Source organism: Mesoplodon bidens (assembly GCF_964165515.1).
Source record: "Mesoplodon bidens genome assembly, chromosome: 3".
Classification (NCBI taxonomy): Eukaryota; Metazoa; Chordata; class Mammalia; order Artiodactyla; family Ziphiidae; genus Mesoplodon; species Mesoplodon bidens.
Window position 1 is genome coordinate 36,287,261 of NC_138178.1, and position 26,860 is coordinate 36,314,120.

Here is a 26,860-nt window from a genome sequence, read left to right on the forward strand (position 1 = left end):
GTTAGACATCATGGCTAAAAAACAAGCACATGTGACTAGAAGTACAGCATTTGCTCCTGCTATCTGCCCCTCCCCCTCACTACCTCTGCTTTGTTCTGTGTATCTAAATATCCTGTCTTTCCTGCCCTTCTCCAACTTTCATTCATGTCCCAAGGATTCCACAGGGCATGGAGGGTGGAGAAGGGCAGCAGGTCCAGGGATCTTCAGGCATCAGGCCGCTATTCCCTCTGCCTGAACAGCAGCTGGTCTCCCCTCCCCAACCCATCCCACAAGAGGGGCCGGGGCCACAGTCCTGCAGACTCCTGAGACAACTCAGCCTTGCTTTCCCCAGAGCATACCACACCCACCTTGCTGGACCCCACCCAGTGGTTCTCAACCCTTGGCTGCATATTAGAATTCCTTGCAATCTTAAAAAATAATACCAACGTGCAGGCTCCTCCCCACACCAACTGAAACAGGGTCTCCAGGGAAGCCTTTCAGGGGGTTCTAACCCACAACCAGTGTTGAGAGATACCAAACCCTAACCTTCGAGATTTTAGTCAGCAAAAGCTCAGCCGCCAGGTCCAACTGAGGAGGCAAGTAGGTCTCCATCCATCCATCCTGAACTCCTGAACTATGGCCAATCCACAGAATAGCTGACTGCCCCCTGAATCCCAGAGTTCTCACTGTGGTGATGGCTTTCAGGTCCAGGGCTGGGTTCAAGCATGGGCCCCACTGCCTCCCAGCATGAGACTCTGGAGAATCACCTTCCCTCCAGGTCTGGATGCTCTGCTCTGTCTCCGTGCCCTCTGTCACCTCACTATCCTTTTGTTACCTGAGGGTACAGGACTCTGCATGAGAAGAGTTAGCGCGTGTGGTCTCTGAGGACTGCTCACCGACTTGGATTCGTCACTTATAAAGTGGTGAGGTTGCTGCTATCTCCATACCTCCTAAGTCACAGACCTCTAAAATGATTACTTTAAACCCTTTGTGTTTTTTGCATGGGAGTGTCTTCGCAGAGACATGCACTTAACCGTGGTTCCCAGCAAATGCTTCGGGGGGACACCTTGATTAAGTTGTACGGGTGAGAGGGCAGGCAAAGTGTGTATGTCGGTTACTTTTGAATTTTCAAATTAGTTTCATGATAACTCAATTATACTAGGAAAATACAAAGTCCATGGTTAACTAGACTTTCTACCAGGACACGCTTCCCAGTCCACGAAGCTGTGCTGATGGACTTCCTTGCGCAGAATTTCAAACACACAATTTCCAACACTGCATCTATGACCTCGTACAAATAAAAAGCTTAATGACTGCTGGTGGCTGTAGGTAAGCAAACAACCCAAGGCAAGATGAATATTCTATCCCCCAAGTTTCACTAGTTTCACTGCAAAGTGGAAGCATCGAAGGTACTTGTTAAGAATAACCAGTTCTGGCGCAGTGGTTGAGAGTCCGCCTGCCGATGCAGGGGACACAGGTTCGTGCCCCGGTCCAGGAAGATCCCATATGCCACGGAGAGGCTGGGTCCGTGAGCCATGGCCGCTGAGCCTGCGCGTCTGGAGCCTGTGCTCCGCAACGGGAGAGGCCACAGCAGTGAGAGGCCCGTGTACCACAAAAAAAAAAAAAAAAAAAAAACCAGTTCTGGGCTTCCCTGGTGGTGCAGTGGTTGAGGGTCTGCCTGCCAATGCAGGGGACGTGGGTTCGTGCCCCGGTCCGGGAAGATCCCACATGCCATGCAGCGGCTGGGCCCGTGAGCCATGGCCGCTGAGCCTGCGCGTCCAGAGCCTGTGCTCTGCAATGGGAGAGGCCACAACAGTGAGAGGCCCGTGTACCACACACACACACAAAAAGGACAGCCAGTTCTGCAGCTTAAGAGTAATAATATAAAGATCTTCAAAGTTATCTGGGAAAGTGTTTTGCCCCTTGTGAATGCTTCCCTAAGCAGTTTAAGGAGGGATGACCTAATGATTCCTGGGAATAGGTGATCTACAACTTCCAACCTGGGATTCTTAAAGGAATGCTCACCTTCACGCTGGCTGATGTGGTTTTTCTCATACTAGCTCACATGGATTACTGGAGGTCAGGGAATGGGGACAGGCACTGATATGTGTGAATGTTGTGGGAGTGTCAAAAAGGGAGAACCAAAAAACTATGTAATAATAATAATCTAAAATTTTTATATAAAATTATGTGTGTATAAAACAAGGTCTTAAGTTCCACCTTATCTGATGTTAATATTGGAATTCCTGTGTTCCTTTTGTCTGCATTTATTTGCTACCTCTTTGTTTCTTTATTATTAAGCTCCTTTTATCACTGTCTTATAAACATCATATAATTGTACTTTTATAACCCAATCTAATGGCTTATCCTTTAATGGGAGAATTCAGCCCATTCCCATGCACTTGATTTTACTCTTATCTTACTTGGTGTTTATGATTGCTTTCACACTGTTGTTTCCCCTTCCTTGGATCTGCCAGTTTGATCAAGTTGCTATAAATTCCGTATGGTTTTTTTGTTTGTTTCTTGGCCGTGCTGAGCAGCTTGTGGGATCTTGGTTCCCTGACCAGGGATTGAACTCGGGCCCTTGGCAGTGAAAGCGTGGAGTCCTAACCACTGGATCACCAGGGGATTCCCGCAAATTCCATATTTTGTTAATTTGGAAGTCTACTTAAACTTCTGTATTAATGGTTACTTTCCTTTTCACCGATCTCAAAAGCAGACATAGATTTCTTTACTATTATTTGAAAACAAGGTACCAGTTACCTCCAGAACAAAGTATCTCCCACCAGCACATTTCCCATAAAGAAGAAAACTTCAGAATACTTTCACTGCCCACCCCCATTCCCTGTCTGCTAGGTGAGGTCACGAGAACCCTTTTACCTCTACTTCCTCCCCCCAAACCTTGAAGACACCTAGGGTTTGTTCAGATAGTCTAGAATTTAAATACTGAGCTATTATTGGATGTTATGTAATGATAATTATATATAAACATATATATTCTACATTGCACACACATACCCATACCCGTGTATGTACACACGCAGACACAGAAAGAAGGAGGGCTCGAGAAGGAGGGAGGAGCAGGGGAGCACGTGCGCAGGGCAGGCTCACCTCCTATCACTTCTCTCTACCGCTCTCTCCCTCATCTTAGAATTTCTGTTCCAGTTCACTTGTTCTATGGTTGAAGTCCTTACTCAATCATTTTCCTCAGACAGGGCTACTGGGGAAACACATCTCTGAATTTTACGTATATCCCCCAAAAGGAATATCTCTTTTGCCCTAAAGGGCACGAACAGTAACTTAGCTGGGTGTGTGACTCTCAGGTTACAGTCCTTTTCTCACCGTAATCTCTAATCAGATGAGACATTATTACTGTTTTATACAGTAAACATGTGTTTATAATTACCCCACATTCACATTTTCTTGTTCCTCATTCCTTCCTGCCTTTCAGGCCTCCCACTTGGGACTTATCTTGCTTCTGTTTGAAGTACCTCCTTACGAATTTCTTTGTGAGAATCTGCTACTTACAAACTGCCTCAATTTTCATATTTCTGAAAGCCTTTATTACACCTTCATTTTTGAAAGTATTGAGGTTAGGTGTAACCATCTAGGTTGGCAGTTATTTTCTTTTATCACACTGAAAATATTATTCCACTGTTTTCTATCTTCCGTTTATTGCTGCTGAGAAGCTAGCTGTTAGTCTGCTATTCTTTTGAAGGTTAATCTTTTTCCTCTGGCTGATTTTAAGATCTTGTTTTTGTTTGTTTGTTTTTTCACTATGATATGTCCTCTTTTTATTTACTCTACTTTGGAATTTTGGAATCTGTGGACTAAAGTCTTCCACCATTTCTGGAGAATTCTCTTCAAATATACTGCCCCATTCTCTCTTCTGTCCTTCTGGAACTCCAGTTATCTATATGCTAAACTGTACGTTCTACCCTCCACATTTCTAAACCTCTCTAACTTATTTTCTATTTTTTTATCTTTGTGCTACATGCTGGATAATTTCTTCTGACCTACTAAGTTTTCAAATTTTCAGTTACTATACGCACACTTCTCAAAATTCGATTACGTTCTACCTAAAATGTGCTGTCACTGTTTATACTTTCTTATTCCTTGCAGATATTTCCAAGCTTGTCTTGTCTTTATTTCTTTACATATAATAGGCATACTTGTTTTACAATTCATATCTGATCATTCTAATTTCTGAGGACTGTGAGGGTCTGTTCCTGCTGTCTTTCTCCCCCTGCTAGTTCTCACTTGCAATGCCTTGTCTCCTGGTGGATTGGTTAATGCTGAGTGCTGCCTGCTGCCCCTGACTGATTATTTGCAGAGATTCTCTGAGGCCAAAGAAGAAGGTGTCTTTCTCTGGGAGGATTTGTAATTGGCTTCTTCCAAATACCTGGGAGTGCTACCATCCAGAATCACCTTATTTATTATTTTTTTAATACATTTATTTATTTTATTTTATTTATGGCTGCGTTGGGTCTTCATTGCTGCGTGCGGGTTTTTCTCTAGTTGCAGCGAGCGGGGCTACTCTTCATTGCGGTGCACAGGCTTCTCACTGCGGTGGCTTCTCTTGCTGCGGAGCATGGGCTCTAGGTGTGCAGGCTTCAGTAGTTGTGGAGCGCGGGCTCAGCAGTTGTGGCTCACAGGCTCTAGAGTGCAGGCTCATAGTTGTGGTGCACGGGCTTAGCTGCTCTGCGGTGTGTGGGATCTTCCTGGACCAGGGCTCGAACCCATGTCCCCTGCATTGGCAGGCGAATTCTTAACCACTGTGCCACCAGGGAAGCCCCAGAATCACTTTAAACTAAGTTCAAGGCTTGAGGTTTCTGGACTACCTCATTGATAATATTAATTTGGGCTACAAATCTGCCCAACAATCAGCCTTACATAAGCTCTCTCCATCATGATTCCCAAGGCTCATTGGCAGCCAGCTGACCAAAACCTTCAGAAGCTTTTTGGCTTAAGAGAAACCAACAGACTGGAGCCAGTGGTGGAAAGAAAGGGAGCCATGTTGGGGAGGTCTTACTTCCAGAATCCTTGAACTGGCTTTAAAGTTGCATGTAAACATGTAAGCATTATAACAACACATCCTATGGTATAATTTTTAATGAGTAAGCCATTAAAGGAGATTTTAATATGTTTAGATGACTTTAGCAGGCATAGTTTTGAGAGACTAAGAAAGCAAAGTGTTGTGGATTATTAGATTACCAGATTATAAAGTTAAACCAAACTGTAACACAGCATAAGGACAATTTTTTTTCTTCAAATTAATTCAAAACTATTGCTGGGCTCTAAACTCAGATAAAATAACTTCTCATGCTGAATTATACTTGTATAACAAAAAAGTGGGTACATACCCTTGTAAAGCCAGCCTCAATGAGGGACATTACAGATGACTCTTCTCTAACCGCCCTTCAAAAGAATATAGTAAATGGTTAGAGACAGTTTTTATCAATTACATCTCACATCTTTAACTACTCATTAATTTACATAATATTATAATTGTCATATAATGAGCACTTTTAGATGAATTAGATTAACATACAAATCAAACGTATAAAGTTGAAAACAGTTTTCTGTTTTAGTTTCACACTTGGCTTTTTGGCAGTGTATATTAATGCTTGAAATACAGAGATTACACTAACAGCCAGGATACAGGAGTGACTGTATATCTATTTGATACATAAAAATTTTAATTTAAACTAAATTATTTCTGTTCTTTCCTTACCTCCAATTTTAAAATGAAATATAAGATTTCCCCCAATTATATATAATTCAAATCTTCATAGATATTTGGAGTTTGAAGTCCCTAGGAAATACGCCTGGAAAACATTCATACTTTAGGAATGGAATTCTCTCGTGTTTGCCTATTTCTAAAGTGAAAGGCAGTCCAAAATCACAAAACCTAGTATGAGAGTACAAACTCCAGCCATGAATTTAACTGCCAAAGTGAAAGAAAATAAGAAAGAGTAAAGAAAAAAAGGCCCAACTAAAAAGGGTGAGGCCTGTCACGGCCCACAAGCTGTTATTTGGGCCTCTGTTAAAAGCAAACATTACACTGACACCTGAATTTCAACATCAAAAAAGAAGGGAAGAAGGAAATATCTTACCTGCGTACTACACCCACGATAACTGTGTTTTCTGAGAGGTCTGATGATCTGATAGACCTTTAAAAAGAGTTTTAAAATAAATTTAAAGCAATTATTTAAAAACTAAACATACCTAAACGATTTTGGTAGAACAGTTAAAGCGGGGGGAGAAGGAGAAGGGAGAGCAAAAGATCCCTTCATACGCTGGAGTCACCTTCTTAGCTACTTGATCTTTCTCTCTTTGGAGGACAAACTCCTAACTAGTGGCCTATGGTAACCCTAACAGTTATGGAGTGTGAAGATAACAGCTAGTGCAAATGATGTGCCTTCTACTTGTTCTGCTCTTTCTTAACCTAAGCTGTTTCAGGCGGAAAATTTTCCCTACCTGGGGCTTACATGAAAGGGGTTACTCGTCTCTTCCTACCAAAGGAAAATGCAAGTTTATGTATGTTACCACTAGCTGGGGTGAAGCAGCCCAAGGGTCAGCTCTCCACTGTATTCTAAGCAGTGCAAAGAAGGGCTCCCAAGTAGAATCCAGGCAAAAACAGTAACAATAAATATTCAAAACTTGGAAATGCAAGATATTCTTATCAGTCAGAAAGAGGAGAATCAACACCTGGCAGGAAAAATTAAGAATGGAAGACTGGTTGAGAAAGTAGAAGACTTAAATTACCCAAGGAGTATGAGTCTGCCCACAGGGATTGAACTCAACCTTCCGGAGAAGCAGCTTCCCAGAAAGTCACAGGGAATGAAAATCCAGCCAAAAGATGAGAGAGGGCAGAGATAAATGTGACAGAGAGGAGTAGGAGGAAAAGAAGTTGCTCCACTGGAGATATGCAATGGTTTTGACCCATCCTACCCTGGGGAAGAAAGCAGGCCTATCCAGAGAAGAAGAGCCAGGCCACAGGAAGAGGGAGGAACTCGGCCCCTGGCCTGGAAGGAAGAGGACTCACACCGGAGGGTGACTTCACACGGAGGAGATGGAGAGGACTGGATCCAGACTGCCCCAGCCAAGTCAGAAGCACGCTGGCCCCTGGACAATGTGTCCTAGATGGGACAGAGAGTAGCCCGGACTTACTGCCTTACTTCATTCAGTTCTGCTGATTCAAGAATCACTTGTGTCACTTCTGAATCACTGAACACGAAAACTGATCTGAGTGACTATTTCTCAATTCTCCCAAGGATGGTTCATAACATAACCATTCCAGATACATAAGAGAAAAGCCAATTCATCATATACAATGGATGCCTCAGTTTTGGCAAAATTTCTCTGCAAAGGGCCAGATAGTAAATATTTTAGGCTTTTTGGGCCATACAGACTCTGTCACAACTACTCAATTCTGCCATTGTAGCACGAGAGCAGCCATAGACAATACATAAATGAATGGGCCTGACTGTGTTCCCCTTTGCCTATCCCTGCCTCAGGGCACTGAAGCTTAATTTTCTCATGGAGCTCAGGTTGAGAAAGGCTGAAGTCCAACGACAGATGCAGACTAGCTCTGGGGTTGGGAAGTTGCTCAGGGATGGAAAAGCAGCCCTAGGGACCAGCCAGTCTCTCTCATGGACCACGTAGCTCGTAACACTCTCTCTCACTCTCTCTCTCTCTCTGTGTTAACACTTCTGCTTCTCCTAGGGTCCACTGTACTCCTCCAGCTTCTATTTGCCTACCATCTCCAGAGGGAGCCAACCTAAAGGGCACTGGCTACCTGGCTCTACCGGAAGAGCCCTCTCAACAGGTTGCTGAAGGGCTTACTGACCAGGTGCCAGGCCCTGGTCCAAACATGGTCTCCCTGCCTAGAAAATAGCCAAGCTCACCCTCCTGGAGAAGGAGCCATGGGAAGGGCTGTTTCAGCTCGGGAGGGTGACTGGCATGGCAGAGCCTCACACAACAGACAAGGCCAGGTCACTTTTCTAACCTGTTGGCTAATACTCACCCTAGCACTAATCTTAAACAGGGAATGAAAGACATGGACTCACAAATGGTATTTCCATGACTTCTTAGGACACTGTAGTTGTTCTTACATTTATACTTCTATCATATCACGAAGATTTAGAGGGAGAAAAGGCGATTAAGTATGCAGCCAGCCATTTCAAACCAGCTCTCATCTTTTTACAAGAAAAACAGAGATCTGAGTGGTATAATAGCAAGTACGCAACCAGGTAGATGATCTCAGTTAAGTAGATTTGGATACAGAGATGAGGGGCACTGGGCTAAGGACAAAGTAGAAGGAAAGACCATGTTTCCTGGAGACAAGCAGGTCCCTGCAAAGGAGGTCTAACACGGTATGAAAAGGCAGAGGTGTATTCTTAACTTTCTCTGGTCCATAAGAAGGAAGAACTGGCTAGGAAATAGAAATGTCAGGAACCGGGTTGCAAAATAACACCCTTTACTTTAGAATTCATGAAAACTAAGAAAGAAATGACATGGCGTCATCAAAATATACACCCGGACATTTGGAAGGAAGATTTCAAGAAGTCAGAAGAAAAGATGGGGCGTGAGGGACTTCCCTGGCAGTCCAGTGGCTAAGACTTTGCCTTCCAATGCAGGGGGTGTGGGTTCAATCCCTGGCCAGGGAGCTAAGATCCCACATGCCTCCTGGGCAAAAAATCAAAACATAAAACAGAAGCAATATTGTAACAAATTCAATAAAGACTTAAAAAAAAAACTGGTCCACATCAAAAAAAAATCTTTAAAAAAGAAAAAAAAAGAAAGATGGGGCGTGAGTCTACAGCATGAGATTCTGAAAGGCTGCACAAGCATACTGGGAAGCTCTCAGAACCATGCTACCTGGTGAAACATTTGCATTTGATTTGGTTATGCACAACAGAAAACTCCAGAGAAAGTGGCTTAAACAAGACTTGTCTCCCACATGCAAGGTGTGCAGAGGTGAGCAGTCCAAGCTGCAATGGCACTCTGCAGCATCAGGAACTGGGCTCCTTCTGTCTTATGTTTCTCTATTATTGTCTGTATGTGGTTTCTTCCTCATGGTCCAAGACAGATGCTGAGCTCTAGCCATAACATCCACATTCCAGACAGCAGGAAGAACGGCATGCATATTCCCTTCAAGGACACTTTTCAGAAGATGCACATGACACTTCCATTGGTCAGCTGCAAGAAAAGCTAGGGAATGCGGTATATTTTCTAGGTGGTCGTATTCCCGCCTAAACACTAGATATTCTGCTATTAAGAAAAGAGTAGAAATGGATATTGGGGGGCAACTACGAGTCTCCAGATACACTAGGAAACTACAAGTAATGCTGATGATGGTCTTGATACAAAACTGGAAAAAAGGCCACATGCTGGAGGCTTACTGTATGAACATAGCAAAGCTCTTCAATGACTTAAATTTTACAAAACCACAACTCCATTACTTGTACTATGCCACTGTTCCCTCTTGCCACGTGGAATGAGTTTCACATTGAAAAGAATGGAATCTATGATAGTAAAAAGGATGTTCAGACCAAGGTAAATCCAGAGATTGTTATGAAAGCACCCAGCACTCTGAGTTCAATCTTGCTTCTGCATTCAACACAGACTTTTTTTTTTTAAACATCTTTATTGGAGTATAATTGCTTTACAATGTTGTGTTTCTGCTTTATAAAAAAGTGAATCAGCTCTACATATACATATATCCCCCTATCCCCTCCCTCTTGCATCTCCCTCCCACCCTCCCTATCCCACCCCTCTAGGTGGTCACAAAGCACTGAGGTGCTCTCCCTGTGCTATGTGGCTGCTTCCCACTAGCTATCTATTTTACATTTGGTAGTGTATATATGTCCATGCCACTCTCTCACTTCGTCCCAGCTTACCCTTCCCCCTCCCCGTGTCCTCAAGTCCATTCTCTACACCTGCGTCTTTATTCCTGTCCTGCCCCTAGGTTCATCGGAACCATTTTTTTTTTTAGATTCCATAAATATGTGTTAGCATATTTGTTTTGTTTGTGCATATAGGTATTTGTTTTTCTCTTTCTGACTTACTTCCCTCTGTATGACAGACTCTAGGTCCATCCACCTCACTACAAATAATTCAATTTCATTTCTTTTTATGGCTGAGTAATATTCCATTGTATATACATGCCACATCTTCTTTATCCATTCATATCTGTCAATGGACACTTAGGTTGCTTCCATGTCCTGGTGATGGTAAACAGTGCTGCAGTGAACACTGTGGTACATGACTCTTTTTGAATTATGGTTTTCTCAGGGTATGTGCCCAGTAGTGGGATTGCTGGGTCACGTGGTAGTTCTATTTTTAGTTTTTTAAGGAACCTCCATACTGTTCTCCATAGTGGCTGTATCAATCTACATTCCCACCAACAGTGCAAGAGGGTTCCCTTTTCTCCACACCCTCTCCAGCATTTATTGTTCGTAGATTTTTTGACGATGGCCATTCTGACTGGTGTGAGGTGATACCTCATTGTAGTTTTGATTTGCATTCCTCTAATGATTAGTGATGTTGAGCATCCTTTCACGTCAACACAGACTTAATTCTGTTAACGTATGTTGGGTTTCTATGCAGTGCTTTACTTCCTCCACCTCCCTTTATAAAAATCTTCCCTTTCATTACAGAGCCCTGGGCTTCCCTGGTGGTGCAGTGGCTGAGAGTCCGCCTGCCAATGCAGGGAATACGGGTTCGTGCCCCGGTCCGGGAAGATCCCACGTGCTGCGGAGCGGCTGTGCCCGTGAGCCATGGCCGCTGAGCCTGCGCGTCCGGAGCCTCTGCGTCCGGAGCCTGTGCTCTGCAACGGGAGAGGCCACAACAGTGAGAGGCCCGCGTACCGCAAAAAAAAAAAAAAACAAAACAAAACCCAAAAAACATCATTACAGAGCCCTGCTCCTGTTGCACAGAGGACTAGCTCTTCATTTCTTCTGAGTACACTAAGCATATGTCTTCTAAAAGGTTCTTCAGTTTCTTATAGAAAACAATTTTCTTTGTCTTCAGGCTGTTCTTTCCCCTTCCATAATTTGGCAGCTTTTTGGTCCCTTTCTTTATCCTTGAACGGGAGCAACATCAACCCAGGCAGAGTGTCTGCAGCAGAGATGGTCAAAGGAGTCTCCCTTGCACTCCTCTGCTGGACCCTTGGGGTTAGCAGCCGTCCTCCTCTGAGGTCTGGACCTGCAGATCAGGTCAACAGGTGCAAGTTCGTGCTCAGAGAGCGCTGCAGGCAGGCAGGCATGGCTCTGCTGCACAGAGGGGACTCCTGGCTTGCTGTCTGCCATTCTCTGGCTAAACCTGACAACTGATGCAGTTTGCTGTTCTGAAACTGCAATGTGTGAAGGAATGTTCCCAGGCTCCTTACGCCTCTGCCCCTTCTTACATGGTAGGAAAAACCACGTCTTTGTCCATCTCCCTCTGCTCCCTGTCTTGGGTTTCCTAGTGGATGTAGAAAGTAAATCACAGAAGTGATGGTGTCCGGCTCTGGTCAGTGCAACTCCAGCATCCCAGGCTCAGCAGGACACAGTGGGAGTAAAGCAAAGCCTCTTCCCACTTCCTTCCTGCAGGGCCACTGGAATTTCAGCTTCAGAGGCTGAAGTATGCAGAGGACATGCCAGGAACAGGCTTCTTTATTGGTCCCCATAGCACAAGAGATACAGTGAGAATCTCTGTCCTTTTCTGTCTCCCAACTTCCGACATATCTGTCATCTTATCTTTGGTTCGTTCATTGCTGTGGTCAGTCTTTGTCTCTACAGGAAGTTGGGAGGAGGCCCTGACCTCAGCCTCACAGCTGGCTGACAGGCCTCCGCTCCTTCCATCTCCTTCTCCGCTCTCCAGGCGGCAGCCACAGTGCTCTCTCTGGCAGTGAATTCTGGACACTCTCCTGCGTAGAATACATAGACTACGCCAGGGTCTCAACTGCCTACAGGGCAGACTCCAAAGCCTTTGGCTCAGCACACAAGGCCCTCCAGAGCAGGCTCGTCTGCTGCTCCAGCCTCACCCTGAGCCAGGGCCCGTACCTGCTGGATCCAGCAGCCACCTGACACCAGGCAGAGGAGCCCTGGAAACCCTGCCCAGTCCTATACATGCTGCTTCCTCCACCCAGAATGTTTTCTCCACCGTCCTTCCTTTCAGAACTCCCGCTTATCCTTTGGGACTCAACTCAAACACCCCCTTGTGAAGCCCTCCTAGACACAGGCACCCGCAGCATACCTCCTCTGTGGGCATCTATGAGCTGTGCTGAAATCGCTCGCTTGCCCCCGCCAACAAAAGCATTTGTTCCTCAGAGGCAAGAACCATGTCTTATTCACCTATGTAGCTCTGGTAACAAGCACAGTGTCCTGAACCAAGAAGACCTGCCAAGTAGGGTTCCCTCAACTGGTGAGTTTGAAAATATCGCAGACACAGACTATCTAACCCCTAGGAAGGCACCTGGTAAGGAGTGTAAGGAGTTCCATGTGTCCCCAGTAGAGAGATACAGCTGAATGCTAATCATTCAGACAAATCAGCAACTGATGAAAAACCCTTCACAGGGGGTGTTGATCAGGTATCCCCAAAGGAAGCAGAAGGGACAGACAGGGCTCTGCCAGGGCTAAGGTCTCTTAGCGAGCAGTGTAAGTGGAGAGAGAGGGCGAGCAGGCTCACGAGGGACAGCCTGGAAAGATTCCTTGAAGGAACAGTCCACAGTGGGCAGGCACCCTTAAAAGGGATGATCTTAAGGGAGATAAACCAGGTAAGGGCCAGAACTGAGATGAAACTGACTAGGAAAGTAAATCAGGGCTCACTCTTGCCTCTAGAAAACTCACTCCAAATGCCACAAGGACTCCCCCCACCCCTTGTCCTCCAAATCCTCAGCCAACAAGACAAAAGTGATGTGGTCGAACACAGCTAGTGAGAAAGACTTCAGATTCTTGGCCAGGGCTGTGACACAGCTGTCAGGAAAGGAGCGTGACCGGGGGTGCCTTTGTAGAGGTCTGTTCTCTGGCTAACACAGGGGGGTGACGGCTCTGCTTACTCTATGCTCATCTACCCAAACCCGTGAGCTTTTCAGTTCGGGAGCCACGCCTACGAGAGATCTTGACTGGAAGAAGGTACTCAGAGGAGGCCTCCTTGATGGGGCTGGAATATGAAACCACACTCTGTGAGGAGCCGCTGACAGCAGTGAGGATGTGCTCCAACCAGAAAAGACCACTCCTGTCCTCAAATGTTGGAAATCTGGGGCCAAATATGGACAGAGCTGGACTCAACATGGAGGAGAACTTATGAAACTCAGAACTCTCCCTTGGGAAACCCTAACCCCCATCAGAGGCTGGATGGAGGGTGGTGGGGACTTGGTAGAAGACATGTACTCATGACAGTCTAAGCTTCTCTAAAACCACACGTTAAGCAACCTAGGTCACTTTCTCTGTTTTAAAACTGTACAAGTTGTAAATTTATAAATTTGTTGAATGAGTTACCCTATTTGTTTAGAATATTCCCAAAATGTGTAACAACAGTACTTTCTCCTCCTTCAAAAAGTGGAGCATAATTGTATGTTATGTGTATTTTACCACAATGAAAAAAAGCAGGCCATAACTACCGCAACTTAGTTTTTCTTTTATAACACAGGATGGTCTAGCAGAGCCATCTTTATGAGTATGAATGTCATCGTCCAGCACATACCTGTGACCAGGTTTGGACCTGGACAAGACTGTGAAGGAAGCCAAGGTGTCCTCAGCACCTCACCCCCCTTCACCTTTTCTGTCTGGGCTCTTTGGCTCTCCTTAGATATTTCTCCTGCCTAGCAGCAGTCTACCAAGACTAAAAGCACCACATAACTAAGGTATTTTCTTCCCTTCCTCTGAGTGCTATCCATCAAATGCTAGAGAGAGAAAGGATCTTGGAAACCAAGTGTTCCAAATTTACAGCTGAGAAAACACATCCTCAGAGAAGACAGAGAGTTACCCAAAGGCAGCTGGGCAAGGGAAGAGCCGAGCATAGGACCCAGGGTCAGAGCTCTCTCCACATCTCCACATCCCTCACGGGTGTGCAGTCAGATAACACGTCAAACAAATCTGGGCTACACTGACAATGGCTAACTGCCATCAACCAGACAGAAATAGGAAAGGAACACAGGCAGCATGGCAGGCAACACAGAGCAAGGCCAGAGGGAAGCTTTACTGGAGGCGGATCACACCTGGGTAAAAGCCACCTCATCTGACTACATGAAAGGTGAACTCTCAAGTACATGAAATCACCATGTACTTGTAAACAACCTTCTGATAGGATGTCATTTTCCTGTCAGCTCAGTTTTTAACCCCTGTTATATTTGGTTTTCAATCTTTTCTATCTCCTAAAAGTCAACATTTAAATGTCCTTAAAATTAATACATTATAAAATTTTATATTATATTAAAATTATGATTTTTCTTCCCCAAAATAAAAGTTTTCTTTTAAATAAAATTGATATTTCACTTTTGCCTTGCTTCCATCAGCAGCAAATGACTTTCTTTAGAAAGTACTTTTCTTAGATTTATGTCTGCTACCCAAATTCTCTCATGATATTGATATTCTGCAATTATGAGAAACAAGGCACATACACCTAACATTAGAAGACAATTTTCAAATTTTTTATAACTGTAAAAACATCTAGAAAACTATAATAACTCTTGTTGCAGTACTATGCAGGTGACAGTTGTGGTTAATTACATACAGGATTTCATCTTAACCCTTAACGGTTCACATTCAGATTTTCTTACTGTTTTAAGCAAAGCAAAACAAAACAAAAGAGATAGAGATCCCTCCTAGAAATAATAATATTCTAATGTCTTGCTTATTTTACTTGCATGGAAGGCAACTTAAAAGACACTGAATTTAACCTCATGTATTTGGGGCTGCGTTTACTGTCACAAATGCCAGCGGGACTCTTGAGGCCTGAGTCTCAGGCTTACCTGCACAGCACCTCCCCGTCCAGCTGTTGGGGATTTCTGTGGTCAATGATGATGATGTCATGATGTCTGTCCAGGAAACAGGCAAGGGCCGTCTGAGCCTCCTTGATAACTGTACACTTAAACCCTGCTTTTTCACATGCCCTACAGAATCCATTACACTGCTTATCTTCTTTGGGAAACACTAAAAGTACCTGAATCAAAAAAGCATGAACACTTTTATAAAAAAAAAAGGTGTCGTTAGAATTGTCATTTCTTAACAAGCCACAGAAAACTCCCAAGTGTTTTCAAGGCAAGTACTCAGATGTGAGCATAACGATCTGTTGAGTAAATCCTTTTCCTACATGTAACTCTGGGACGTTATCACTCAGCTCCCTGAAATGAGTGTTATTCTATCTGTTCTTAGTCTGGAAGTCAGTGCATGGATCATATGCTTATTTCTTTTGCTAATAAGCCCACTGGAAGAACTCAACAAAGACTTGATTAAGTACTTTATCTTAAAACTGAATCAATTAAAAAACACAAATATTGGGCTTCCCTGGTGGCGCAGTGGTTGAGAGTCCTCCTGCCGATGCAAGGGACAGGGGTTCGTGCCCCGGTCCAGGAAGATCCCACATGCCACGGAGGGGCTGGGCCCGTGAGCCATGGCCGTTGAGCCTGCGCGTCCGGAGCCTGTGCTCCAAAACGGGAGAGGCCACAACAGTGAGAGGCCCACGTATAGCAAAAAACAAACAAACAACAACAACAACAAAAAAACCCACAAATATTTATTTTAGTTAACAGTAAGTTAACTAGGTAAGTCCTTAGATGGCAAACACCAATATTGCAGTCAAACTCCCAGAATACTTAATACTTTAAATAATACATTTAAATATTCTGACTCAAGACTTTATGTAATTCCTCTAAGTTAAAAAAAAATTACTTTGATTATAAGAGAGGAGACTTAAAGTAGACCACAACGTTACAATTCAAAAACTGCCTGCTTAGTGACACAAGAATAGCACCAGGTGCAAGACACAGCTGGCTGTCCTCGCGCCTGGCCTGGATGGGCGATGCCTGCGTCTGATGCCTTTCCCCTGCGCCAAACCTGGGGCAGGAGCGCACTGCTCCATCCCTTCACACTCAGACTGACTAACAGGGGGCAACTGTGGTACGTGGTACAGTCAAGGTGGGACAGCCTAAGGGAAAGAGACTGCAAAGCTGACAGAAACCCCATTCCCCAAGACTCAGTCCCTCTAAACTTACCCAGGTGCACAAATATCACAAGTGCAAAGAGTTAAGAGAGCACATTTCTTCTGTGCTGCGCAGCATGTGGGATCTTACTTCCCTGACCCGGGACCAAACCCAGGCCCCCTGCGTTGGGAGCGTGGAGTCTTAACCACTGGACCACCAGGGAAGTCCCAAGAGCACATTTCTGCCAGTCCTTTTCACATTTTAAAAAATGTAACAGTGAGCATGCGTTTGTGTACAGGAAGCATCAAGTAACGCTGGAGCTAAATTTCAATTGGTTATTTTGTTTAATATTTTGGATTAGAAAATTTATATTTTCTCTCTGCTACAGCTGATTCAGTAACATAGAGTAGACCATGCTTTTACTCTCTATATTGGAAAATTTCAAACCTACAAAAAGTCATGAATGACAATAAATGCTAGAACACCATTCTTCTAGTTTCATCAATTGTTAACATTTTGCCACCTTTGCTTTCTCTCTCTCTCCACATACATACTACACAAGTACACGCACACACAATTATACATATTATTTTATTGCTGAAACTTTTAAAGTAGGTTGCAGACATTTCATCTCTAAATACCTCAATGTGTATTTCTAAGAAAAGTACATTCCCTAATATAACTGTAGTACTGCTATCAAGTTCAGGGAATTCAACATTGATCCAGTATTTTATCTAAAACAGAAGATTATTTTCAATGTATAACTTTAGACCCTCTCCCTCCCCGTCTTTAACGAAAATCAAGGTGAAAAGTACAGCATGGTATATTTTTACCTGGAGCTGATCTGGATGAAATCTCATGGGGCCAAATTGTATATCAGCTACTGCTACCTGCAAGAAAAAGATCTGCTTAAAAATGAAAAGAAAAAAAAAAAAGATAAGCTTGCTTAAATTTTTCTCTCATCAGTGCCACAGATGAAAATGAAATTTCTACTCTAGAGAAAAATTACGTAAATACTTATTAGACACAGGGATCTCAGTTATCTCCTTATAAACCCCAGGAAAGGTGGAGAGCAGAGAAGGACACATAAAATGGGTCTGATCCCGGCTTTTCTTTTCCTAGCTGTGTGTGACTCTAAGTGAATTACCCAACCTTCGGCCTCAATTCCTCATGTGTTACAGAGATCAGGTGAGATTACAATATAAAGAGCCCCCAAAGATTAGACACCGAACAAACACTGGTTTCTTCCATGTCTACTCCCATCTTTCCCCTGATGGACAATGAAATCTTACATCTAAAATGGCACACAAAAAAAATGAAATCCAGCTATCAGAACCATGGGACCTCAAAGACTCCTTGTTGAGAAACGGTTAACACTTTCATTTTACAGACAAGCACAGTGCTTATCAATAAATGCTTATTGGGAAATTCCCTGGTGGTCCAGTGGTTAGGACTCTGTACTCTCACTGCAGGGGGCCCGGGTTTGATCCCTGTTCGGGGAACTAAGATCCCACAAGCCTTGTGGCGCAGCCAAAAAAAAAAGCTTATCTATTTGAGAACTTAACACCAACACATAAAGATAAATACAGTGTCATAACCAAACCCCAACAAGTAATAGAATCATAGCGCCAATGGAGGGCTCAGCATATACTGGGCACTGTGCTAAGGGCTGAACATACGTTATCTCGCTGAACCTTTGCAACATGCTGAGAGTTTACATTGGAAAGCTGAGGTTCCAAGTACTTTGTTTAAGGCCACACAGCAGCAAGTGGCAGCTGGGATTCCACTGACCAGTCTGTTTAGTTCTATAAACTGTGCTGCAAACCCAGGGCCACTGGAAGGTTTGGGAAGTCTGTGCACTGAGCAAAGGAGCAAAAGAGAGGGAGAATGGAGAGCTAAAATCCAGCCCCAAGCCATGAACCCTGGGCCTTGGGTTGCTACCTGGAGGAAGAGACACATTTTGCAATTTTTCCAGAAACACTGTATATATGTGTTGAGGGGATCCCTACCCTACTCCAGGCCTCTGGGTGACGGTGTGATTTCATACCTAAAACACAGCAGCAGCAGAACTAGATCTATAAACCTTCCCACAAGATACTTCCTAACTGCCTGCTACCTCCCATCTCTCCCCTCAAGCAGTGATCTCTCCTACAGTAAACACAGGCAACAAAACCTGCTTAGTGATGGAGGAAGTCCACGTATATTTTTAACTGCTAGAAGCTGATGTCTACTAATTATGGGACACCGGCTCAGTTTCTGATTTGCTTTGTAGTAACTTCATCTCTCAGAAGGTGTAAGAATGAGGGTCGCTACTATTCTAGACCCGAGACTGAGGAGGGCTTTGCAGTAGGGTGAAAGGGTGAGCCCAGACATCCCACAGCACCGTCTATCCTCCAGAGCTGGGCAGTCACAGGCCGGCCTCATCCAGAGGCACAGCTGGATGCCAAAGCCAGAATTTCTGATGGAATATGATCCAGGAGGTCCAAGAGAGTCTTAAAAGAGAGAGATGTGCTCTATCTACATAATCATACTCCCACAGTGCAGTGAGAAGGAAGGCAAGAGGCACCGAGAGAGATCAATCTGAACAATGACTTTGTTGGTTTTTATGAACAAAGTTTAAAGAAATGAATGAAGGAAAGAACAAGAAATGATACAGGCCTACTGCTTGGAGAAGACAGTGAAACTACTCAGGAAAAAGAAGGAGAAGGAAGAAAATGACAGGAAAAAGAAAAAGAAGGGAAATCATTTTGCTGATTTTCTACAGTGTTGGGGGAGGGTGGAGTTGCACAAAAGAAACCAGAAAACCCATCAACAGGAGGGCTGTGCCACTGCCCAGGATGAAGCGGTTGTTGGACAGCACTTGGGTCCTCTGTGTGAAACGGCGGCTGCAGCCTCTCACAGAGGATACTCATGAAATTTGCTATGAAGGATCAAGGAGACAAAAGATAAAGTCTGAACGGAGAGAAAGAAAATATTTATGAATATCGTAAAAACATATACTAGGTCACAAAGAAAACTTTAAAATATATTCCTTGTACAGCTTTTATTTCCAACCATAAGGCAATCAAACCAAAATTAAAACATAAGTTAAGAAATGCCCCCTCCTTGGAAATTTTTAAACTCATACAACTGCCAGATCAGAGAGGAAAATGCAAACTATGCCTACGGATTGCTTGGAAAATAATAAAAATGAGAATATCATGTAATAAAACCTACAGATACTAGTAAATTTTACTCAGAGGCAAAATTCACAGTCTTAGATCTTTCTGTCCTGAAACAAGAATTAAGTAAATATACTAAGCTTTCAAATCACTAAATTTGAGAAAGTCAACAGTACAAACTTAAGGAAACCAGGAGGAGAAAAATAAGCTAAAGGCTATAATAATTAATAAAACTTTAAAATGTTAACGACTAGCTTGATTTTAAAAAATACATACTATATAGTGTCGGTCACAAGCTGAGGGACAAGATACAAGAATGGACGGCTATATGCTAACACATATATATGTAATCTAAAAACAAAAAAAGTGGTTCTGAAGAACCTAGGGGCAGGACAGGAATAAAGTCATAGATGTAGAGAATGGACTTGAGGACACAGGAAAGGTAAGCTAGGACGAAGTGAGAGAGTGGCATGGACATATATACCCTACCAAATGTAAAACAGATAGCTAGTGGGAAGCAGCTGCATAGCACAGGGAGATCAGCTTGGTGCTTTGTGACCGCCTAGAGGGGTGGGATAGAGAGAGTGGGAGGGAGACACAGAGGTAGGGGATATGGGGATATGTGTATACGTATAGCAGATTTACCTTGTTATACAGCAGCAACTAACACAACAACGTAAAGCAATTATACTCCGATGAAGATGTTAAATAAATAAATAAATAAATAATAAAAAGAATGGACAGCTAAGGGCAAAAGTCTCATTCTTCCTGGGAAAACAATTCTGAGTACATGGTCTACACCCAAAGTGGGTGAAATAACTTTTACAAACAAAGGACAGCGTAACTTTATGATCTCAACTTGTAAAAATAACTCACCACCGCATTAATTCTAAGAAATAAAATAAGTTATAGATTAATTTTTTAAAGAGCATGGATTCTACCTCAGTATAATTTTAGCAGCATCATTTTAAAACATTAATGTTTCAGCAATTCTATTTTACCATTGAATACTTTCTTTATTTACTTAACTAGATTGCATTTTAACCTTACATCCTGTCTACGGGGTATATCCGGCTCTCAGGACCTCTGTCAAGCAGTGTCCCAGCAGAGCCGGACAACTGCTTACCACTGCCCCCCCCCAAAATAACCACCACCAGGAAATCTGATGACATTACTCAGTGAGCAGACGTCAGCAGTGGGCCCTCAAAGAGTAAACAACTTCCCAACTGCTCTGGATAAGGGGATCGGAACTACTAGAATTCGTGCATTCATCCTTTCTTTGTGTATGAAAATCAGAATCAAACTGACCTAATGCTTCAGGCCATAGCCCTCTTAATAATTATTTATTTTTCACATTAATATTTAGAAGGGAACAGTCATTTTCAAATCAGTTTTAATAATAGCTTTCAGCTTCAAAAGCAACTGATATTTTTAGGTAATACAGGAACAATAATATATTCATGAACTGATATCAGTAATTATACAAGTTGTTGAATTTAGTCTTTTGGGTTTTTAAATATTTATATATTTGTTAAGATTTATTGTTTAAAAAAGACTGTTAAATTGGGATATCAGATAAGGATGATGTCTGTTTGTATTTTATTATTTTAAAGTAATTTTTTGTTAATATAGCTGATGGAAATATGAAATACATTATTATTAGACACCTTGATGAACCACCTATCAGTTTTCTTTTGTTTGCCTAACTGACCTAACTGCAGGGCAAAGTTACTAAGTTACGAATCTTGATCACCAGTGGGGGTAGGAGAGGAAAGAGATATATAATTCCAACCTGTCTAAATATTCTACTCCCCTGACCCTCCCTTATCCCTTGCCTGCTTTTTTTTTTTTTTCCTGCAGCTTTAGTTACCATTTGCCCCACTACATATTTTATTATCTTCTTATTAAAGGAGTGTCTCTCCCATGAGAATTCAAGTTCTACAAAGACAGGGATTATCTGCTTTATTTATTGCTATATTTCCAATACCCAAAACAGTGCCTAGCACATGGCAGACATTCAAAAAATACTTCTGAGTGAACGTTTACTCAACAGCTAATCTTTTTGTTATCTCTGTATTAAAATTTTTATTTTATTAAGTCTTTTGAAAATGTAATATATTTATTTTTTAACATCTTTATTGGAGTATAATTGCTTTACAATGAGCTAATCTTTTTGAACCAATCATTTATCTAAAAATCATACTCATACCAGCTTATACATATACACATGTATATAATACAGCATTTCCAGTTTTCAAACTATTTTCATATATATTTTATATTGTAAAGGAACACAAAGGAAGGAAGCAATCTTAGGAAAAGCCTAAGCACTAGGAACCACAAAAGAATCATGTGATCTATCTTTTTCCTACATCCCTTTATTAGAAACAGAAAGCTATGCTGGGATCGATTTATATTAATTGTTTACAAGCCTAGGAACTATAGCAAAGACATAAATCAGATTTTGTCTTGAGCCATACTATCCCTCCAGGCTTTCCCTGTACAGCCAGTGGCCATCTTGTCTCTCTCTGGGCAAAGAGTGGTAAATTGATCAAAGGGGCACAGCCTGGACAAGAGTCAGGAGACACCAGTTCTTAGGTGAGGAGAGTCAAAATTAACCCAGAAATTTGTGGACCACTTACTATGTTATAAGCCAAGCACAGAGGTAGGTACTGGGAGTGCAAAGACCAAATGCCTACACTGTCCTGAGTAGAAGGAGGGGAAAACGTAAATTATGACAACATGGTGCAGATTTAATATAGAAAGAAGGTGTCTAGTATGTGCTAAAAATTATGACAACATGGTGCAGATTTAATATAGAAAGAAGGTGTCTAGTATGTGCTAAAGACTTTGCTTCCAATCATATTTAAATCCAATTTAGTCCTTACCCTATGAGTAAGGGAAGCTCATTAACTCCATTTTATTGATGACCAAACTGAAGCTCAGAGCCGTATTATTAAAGCGCTGGTAAGTGGCAATGGTGGGAACTGGGCCCAATTTACAGGAACTTAATTCCTGTGGTCTTTTTTTTTTTAAATAATAAATTTATTTATTTATTTTTGGCTGCGTTGGGTCTTCATTGCTGTGCGCAGGCTTTCTTTAGTTGCGGCGAGCGGGGGCTACTCTTCGTTGCAGTGCGCGGGCTTCTCATTGCGGTGGCTTCTCTTGTTGTAGAGCACGGGCTCTAGGCGCGTGCGCTTCAGTAGTTGTGGCTCGCGGGCTCCAGAGCGCAGGCTCAGTAGTTGTGGCACACGGACTTAGTTGCTCCGCGGCATGGGGGATCTTCCTGGACCAGGGCGTGAACCTGTGTCCCCTGCATTGGCAGGTGGATTCTTAACCACTGTGCCACCAGGGAAGCCCCCTGTGGTCTTTTCATCCTTCAATGGGAAAGGCCTAAAGTTACCTGACCCTAACCTGCATCTAGCTGAAATAAGACCAAGAACCTGGAAAGCAGCATCCATCCATTTGACAAATCTTTGTTGAACACTCACTGTGTGTCAGATGGTTTCCTAGGCACTAGGCATTCAACAGAGAACAAGACAGATAATATTGCTACACAGCAGGGAGGGGTTTGACAGAGAGTAACTGGGTTGCTGTTTTGAATCAGAGTCAAGGAAGGCCTCTCTGAGGGGGCACTGTGGAAGGCGAGATCTGAATGACGAGGAGTCAGCCACGCCAGGAGTGGAGGAGGGAGCACCAGGCAGAGCGCAGGACCTAAGGTGGGAACAGGGTGGACATTTGAGGAAAGGAGGGGGAAGAGTGCCGAGATGAGCTCACGGCTAGGCAGGAGCTGTAAGATGCGGAGCTTTCTAAGCCAGAACAAGGAAACTGGGTTTTATTCTAAATTTCATGAAGAGCCACTAGAAAGTTTTATACAAGGGAATGATATGATCTGATTTTTATTTTTTTAAGATCCCTTTGGGGACTTCCCTGGCAGTGCAGTGGTTAAGACTCCACGCTCCCAATGCAGGGGGCCCGGGTTTGACCCCTGGCCGGGGAACTAAGATCCTGCATACCGTGCAGTGCAGCCAATAATAATAATAATAATAAAATAAATGAATGAATGATCCCTTTGGCTACCTGTGGAGAACAGTCAGTGAGAGAGTGAGAGTAGAGGCAAAGAGGCAGTAAGGAAGCTTCTGTAGTAGTCCAAGTGAGAGAGGATGGTAGCCTGGCCTAGCAGTTGCCACGGAGATGAGTAGATGAATCTGGGGTGTGTTTTGCAGGTGGAGTGATCAGGACTTGCTGATGGACAGAACACAATCAAATCCATCGATTCCCAGACCAGAATTCTGATATCTGACTTGAAGTTTTATGTCAGTGTTATGTGGAAATTTGGGGTTCTGCAGGGCATCCTAGTAGAAGCTGGTGTGGATCTGCTTGGTCCTTTCCAGATCCACCCACAAGATGGCACCAAGATCTACCCTGAGGCAAAGCTCCTTCCTAGCCGCTTCCCCTGGTCCTTCTCCCAGAGCAAGCAAAATACTCCATTATCCATCCTCAATGTCCCAGTCTCTTTTTTCTCCCCTTACCTGGTCTTAATATGCCCTTCAGTCAATTTAAACAGCACATATTTACAAGAAGCCTTTTATATGTTACCTCAATTGGATGCCAAAATCAAGTCACATGCTAGGGTGAAACTGTTCAGGTCCTTTTTTCCCAAACCCACAGTGCAGGGCAAAAAATGGTGTCTGGATTAAATGAACTACTTAAAGAGCTTATCACAATTCCTGACAGTGAGCAAATGCCCAATAAATTCTAAATATCTACAGAAAAGTTTTTCCAAGAAGTTTTTGCTATGAAACTATAATTTTACACACAGAGAGGCATTTTTAAAACTATATTTTTCCGGGCTTCCCTGGTGGCGCAGTGGTTGAGAGTCCGCCTGCTAATGCAGGGGACACGGGTTCGTGCCCCGGTCCGGGAAGATCCCATATGCCGTGGAGTGGCTGGGCCCGTGAGCCATGGCCGCTGAGCCTGCGCGTCGGGAGCCTGTGCTCCGCAACGGGAGAGACCACAACAGTGAGAGGCCCGTGTACCACAAAAAAAGAAACAAACAAAAAACAACTGTATTTTTCCAAAGAGCTGTTTCTTTCAGAGCACTTAGGGTAATCTCTAATAAGAACCATTAACATCACAGTACCTTGAAATACTGTACAAAATAGGACCCACTTCTTAAATATTATATTAAATGTAGTTGATACAGGGGAGAAATAAAGGTTTTCTAGAAACCCTGCAAGAAGACTGCCTCTGAAGGTGAAAACAGATCAACCCAGAAAAATTGAGGGTAGCCAACTGAAGGATTAACCCAACCCATGAGCCTCTCTTTCACTGTGTCAGTGAAATTTAAGAATCCTCAAATACAACTGCAGAAATCTAGCTATAACATCATGGAGGCAAGACCGAGTCTACTTCTTCCCCAGCCCCTCCAGAAAGAGAAGACTGACCACTTGGATCTTCCCGTCAGAATGAGGAGGGTAGGGCGTACAGGCAGCCCAGCAGAGGGAAGCCAGAGGCTGGGAACTCAGTGTTATCGATTCAGCTCCCTCCCAGAGAAACACTGAATCCAGCAGGCATGGATCATCTAGATATCAGAAGGAATATTCCAACTAATAAATGAGCATCCTGCCTCTCTCTGGGACAAGTCTATTTCAGGCGTATTTACATTTATCAGTCATGTTTATCTCACACCCTGCACACTCAGACAGCAGTGAGCCTTATTCAGAAGGCTCCACAGCTGCTTGCCCGCCTACCTGACCACTCCCACCAACACAACTGCAAGCCCCAGCCTAGATTTTACTGGGTTTGCTTAATGGACCTCAATGCTGTCTGAAGGGGATTACACTGAGAATGACAACCCACGCAACACAGTGAATTATCCAGAATCATCCAAACTTCCCTTCACCAGTATTCCTGAGGTGGGACACATAGTGGTTTGAACTCTGACCCCTCTCCCCTAAAAAACTGTAACTTTAGGCAAGTTTCTTCACTTTGCTAAATCTCACCTGGAAATTAGTGACTGTGAAGATGAAATGAGTAACAGATATGCAGCTCTCTGCATGGTGCCTGGCATACAGTTAAGTGCTCCATAGCTAGTAGCCATTATCACTAGTGAAAGGGGATGCATGAGCATTCACGATGCCCCTGGTTTGGTTCTAGAGCAATGAAGAAATCCTTACTAGGTATGGAAGCTAAAAACGTAGGTTTTGACAGAAAGTGGGTTTCCAAACTGAAAGTTGTGGCACGCAGGCCTCAGAGTGTGCAGACTTCAGTAGTTGCAGCACGTGGGCTCAGCAGTTGTGGCTCGCAGGCTCAGTAGCCGTGGCACACGGGCTTAGTTGCTCTGCGGCATGTGGGATCTTCCCAGACCAGGGCTCGAACCCGTGTCCCCTGCATTGGCAGGCGGATTCTTAACCACTGCACCACCAAGGAAGTCCTAAGGTAAAATCTTGACCAGAAGTTGTCTAGTATTTATATTTTTAAAATGTATATCTACATCCTCCAAACTAAATATATTTTTAAGACTTTTTTCAGAGTAGTTTTAGGTTTACAACAAAATTAAGAGGGAGGTACAAAGATTTCCATTATACCCCCTGCCCCCACACAGGCACAGCCTCTGCCATCATTAACATCACTCACCAGACAATATATTTTTTAACCAAGGATGAACCTACACTGACATATCATAATCACCCCAAATCCATACTCTACCTTAGGGTTCACTCTTGGTGTTGTACATTCTATGGGTTTGGACAAATATACAGTGATGTGTATCCATTATAATATCCTATAGAGTATTTTCACTGCCCTAAAAATCCTCTGTACTCTACCTGTTCATCTCTCCCCACCCCCTACCACTGGCAACCATTTATCTTCTTATTGTCTCCATAGTTTTTTGCTTTTCTAGACTACCATATAGTTGGAATCATACAAGTATGTAGCCTTTTCATATTGGCTTCTTGCACTTAGTAATACGGATTTAAGGTTCCTCCATGTCTTTTTTGTGGCTTGATAGCTCATTTCCTTTTAGTATTGAATAATATTCCACTGTCTGGATGTACCAAAATTTATCCATTCACCTACTGGAGGACATCTTGGTTGCTTCTAAGTTTTGACACTTATGAATAAAGCTGCTATAAACATCCTTGTGCAGGTGTTTGTATAGATATGTTTTCAATTCCTTTGGGTAAATACCAAGGAGAGCAATTGCTAGATCGTATGATAAGAGTATGTTTAGTATTCTAAGAAACTGCCTATCTGTCTTCCAAAGTGGCTATGCCATTTTGCATTCCCCCTAGCACTGTTTGCACCCTCCAACCCCGTTGCTCCACATCCTTGTCAGCATTTGGTGTTGTCAGTGTTCCAGATTTTGGCCATTTAAATAGGTGCAGAGTAGTATCTTACTGTTGTTTTAATCTGCACTTCCCTGACGACACACGATGTTGGGCATCTTTTCATATGCTTATTTGCCATCTGTATATCTTCTTCAGAGGTAGCTGTTAAGGTCTTTGGCCCATTTTTTAATCAGATTGTTCATTTTCTAATTGTTGCATTTTTGAGAGTTCTTTATATATATATTTTGGACACCAGT

At 43.2% G+C, this 26,860-nt stretch overlaps 1 protein-coding gene across 2 annotated transcripts in view; it reads right to left on the reverse strand.

Annotated features, from left to right (window-relative positions):
• Nucleotides 1-26,860, reverse strand: part of PDE8A (phosphodiesterase 8A) — a 102,665-nt gene that overhangs the window by 58,687 nt on the left and 17,118 nt on the right. For both annotated transcript variants that reach the window (XM_081228466.1, XM_081228465.1), the window contains exons 2-5: nt 16,942-16,998; nt 14,939-15,129; nt 6,096-6,152; nt 5,343-5,397 (exon numbers count right to left, since the gene is read on the reverse strand). In XM_081228466.1, coding sequence (XP_081084592.1) covers nt 5,343-5,397; nt 6,096-6,152; nt 14,939-15,129; nt 16,942-16,998 — 360 coding nt within the window. The remainder of the gene's footprint in view (nt 1-5,342; nt 5,398-6,095; nt 6,153-14,938; nt 15,130-16,941; nt 16,999-26,860) is intronic.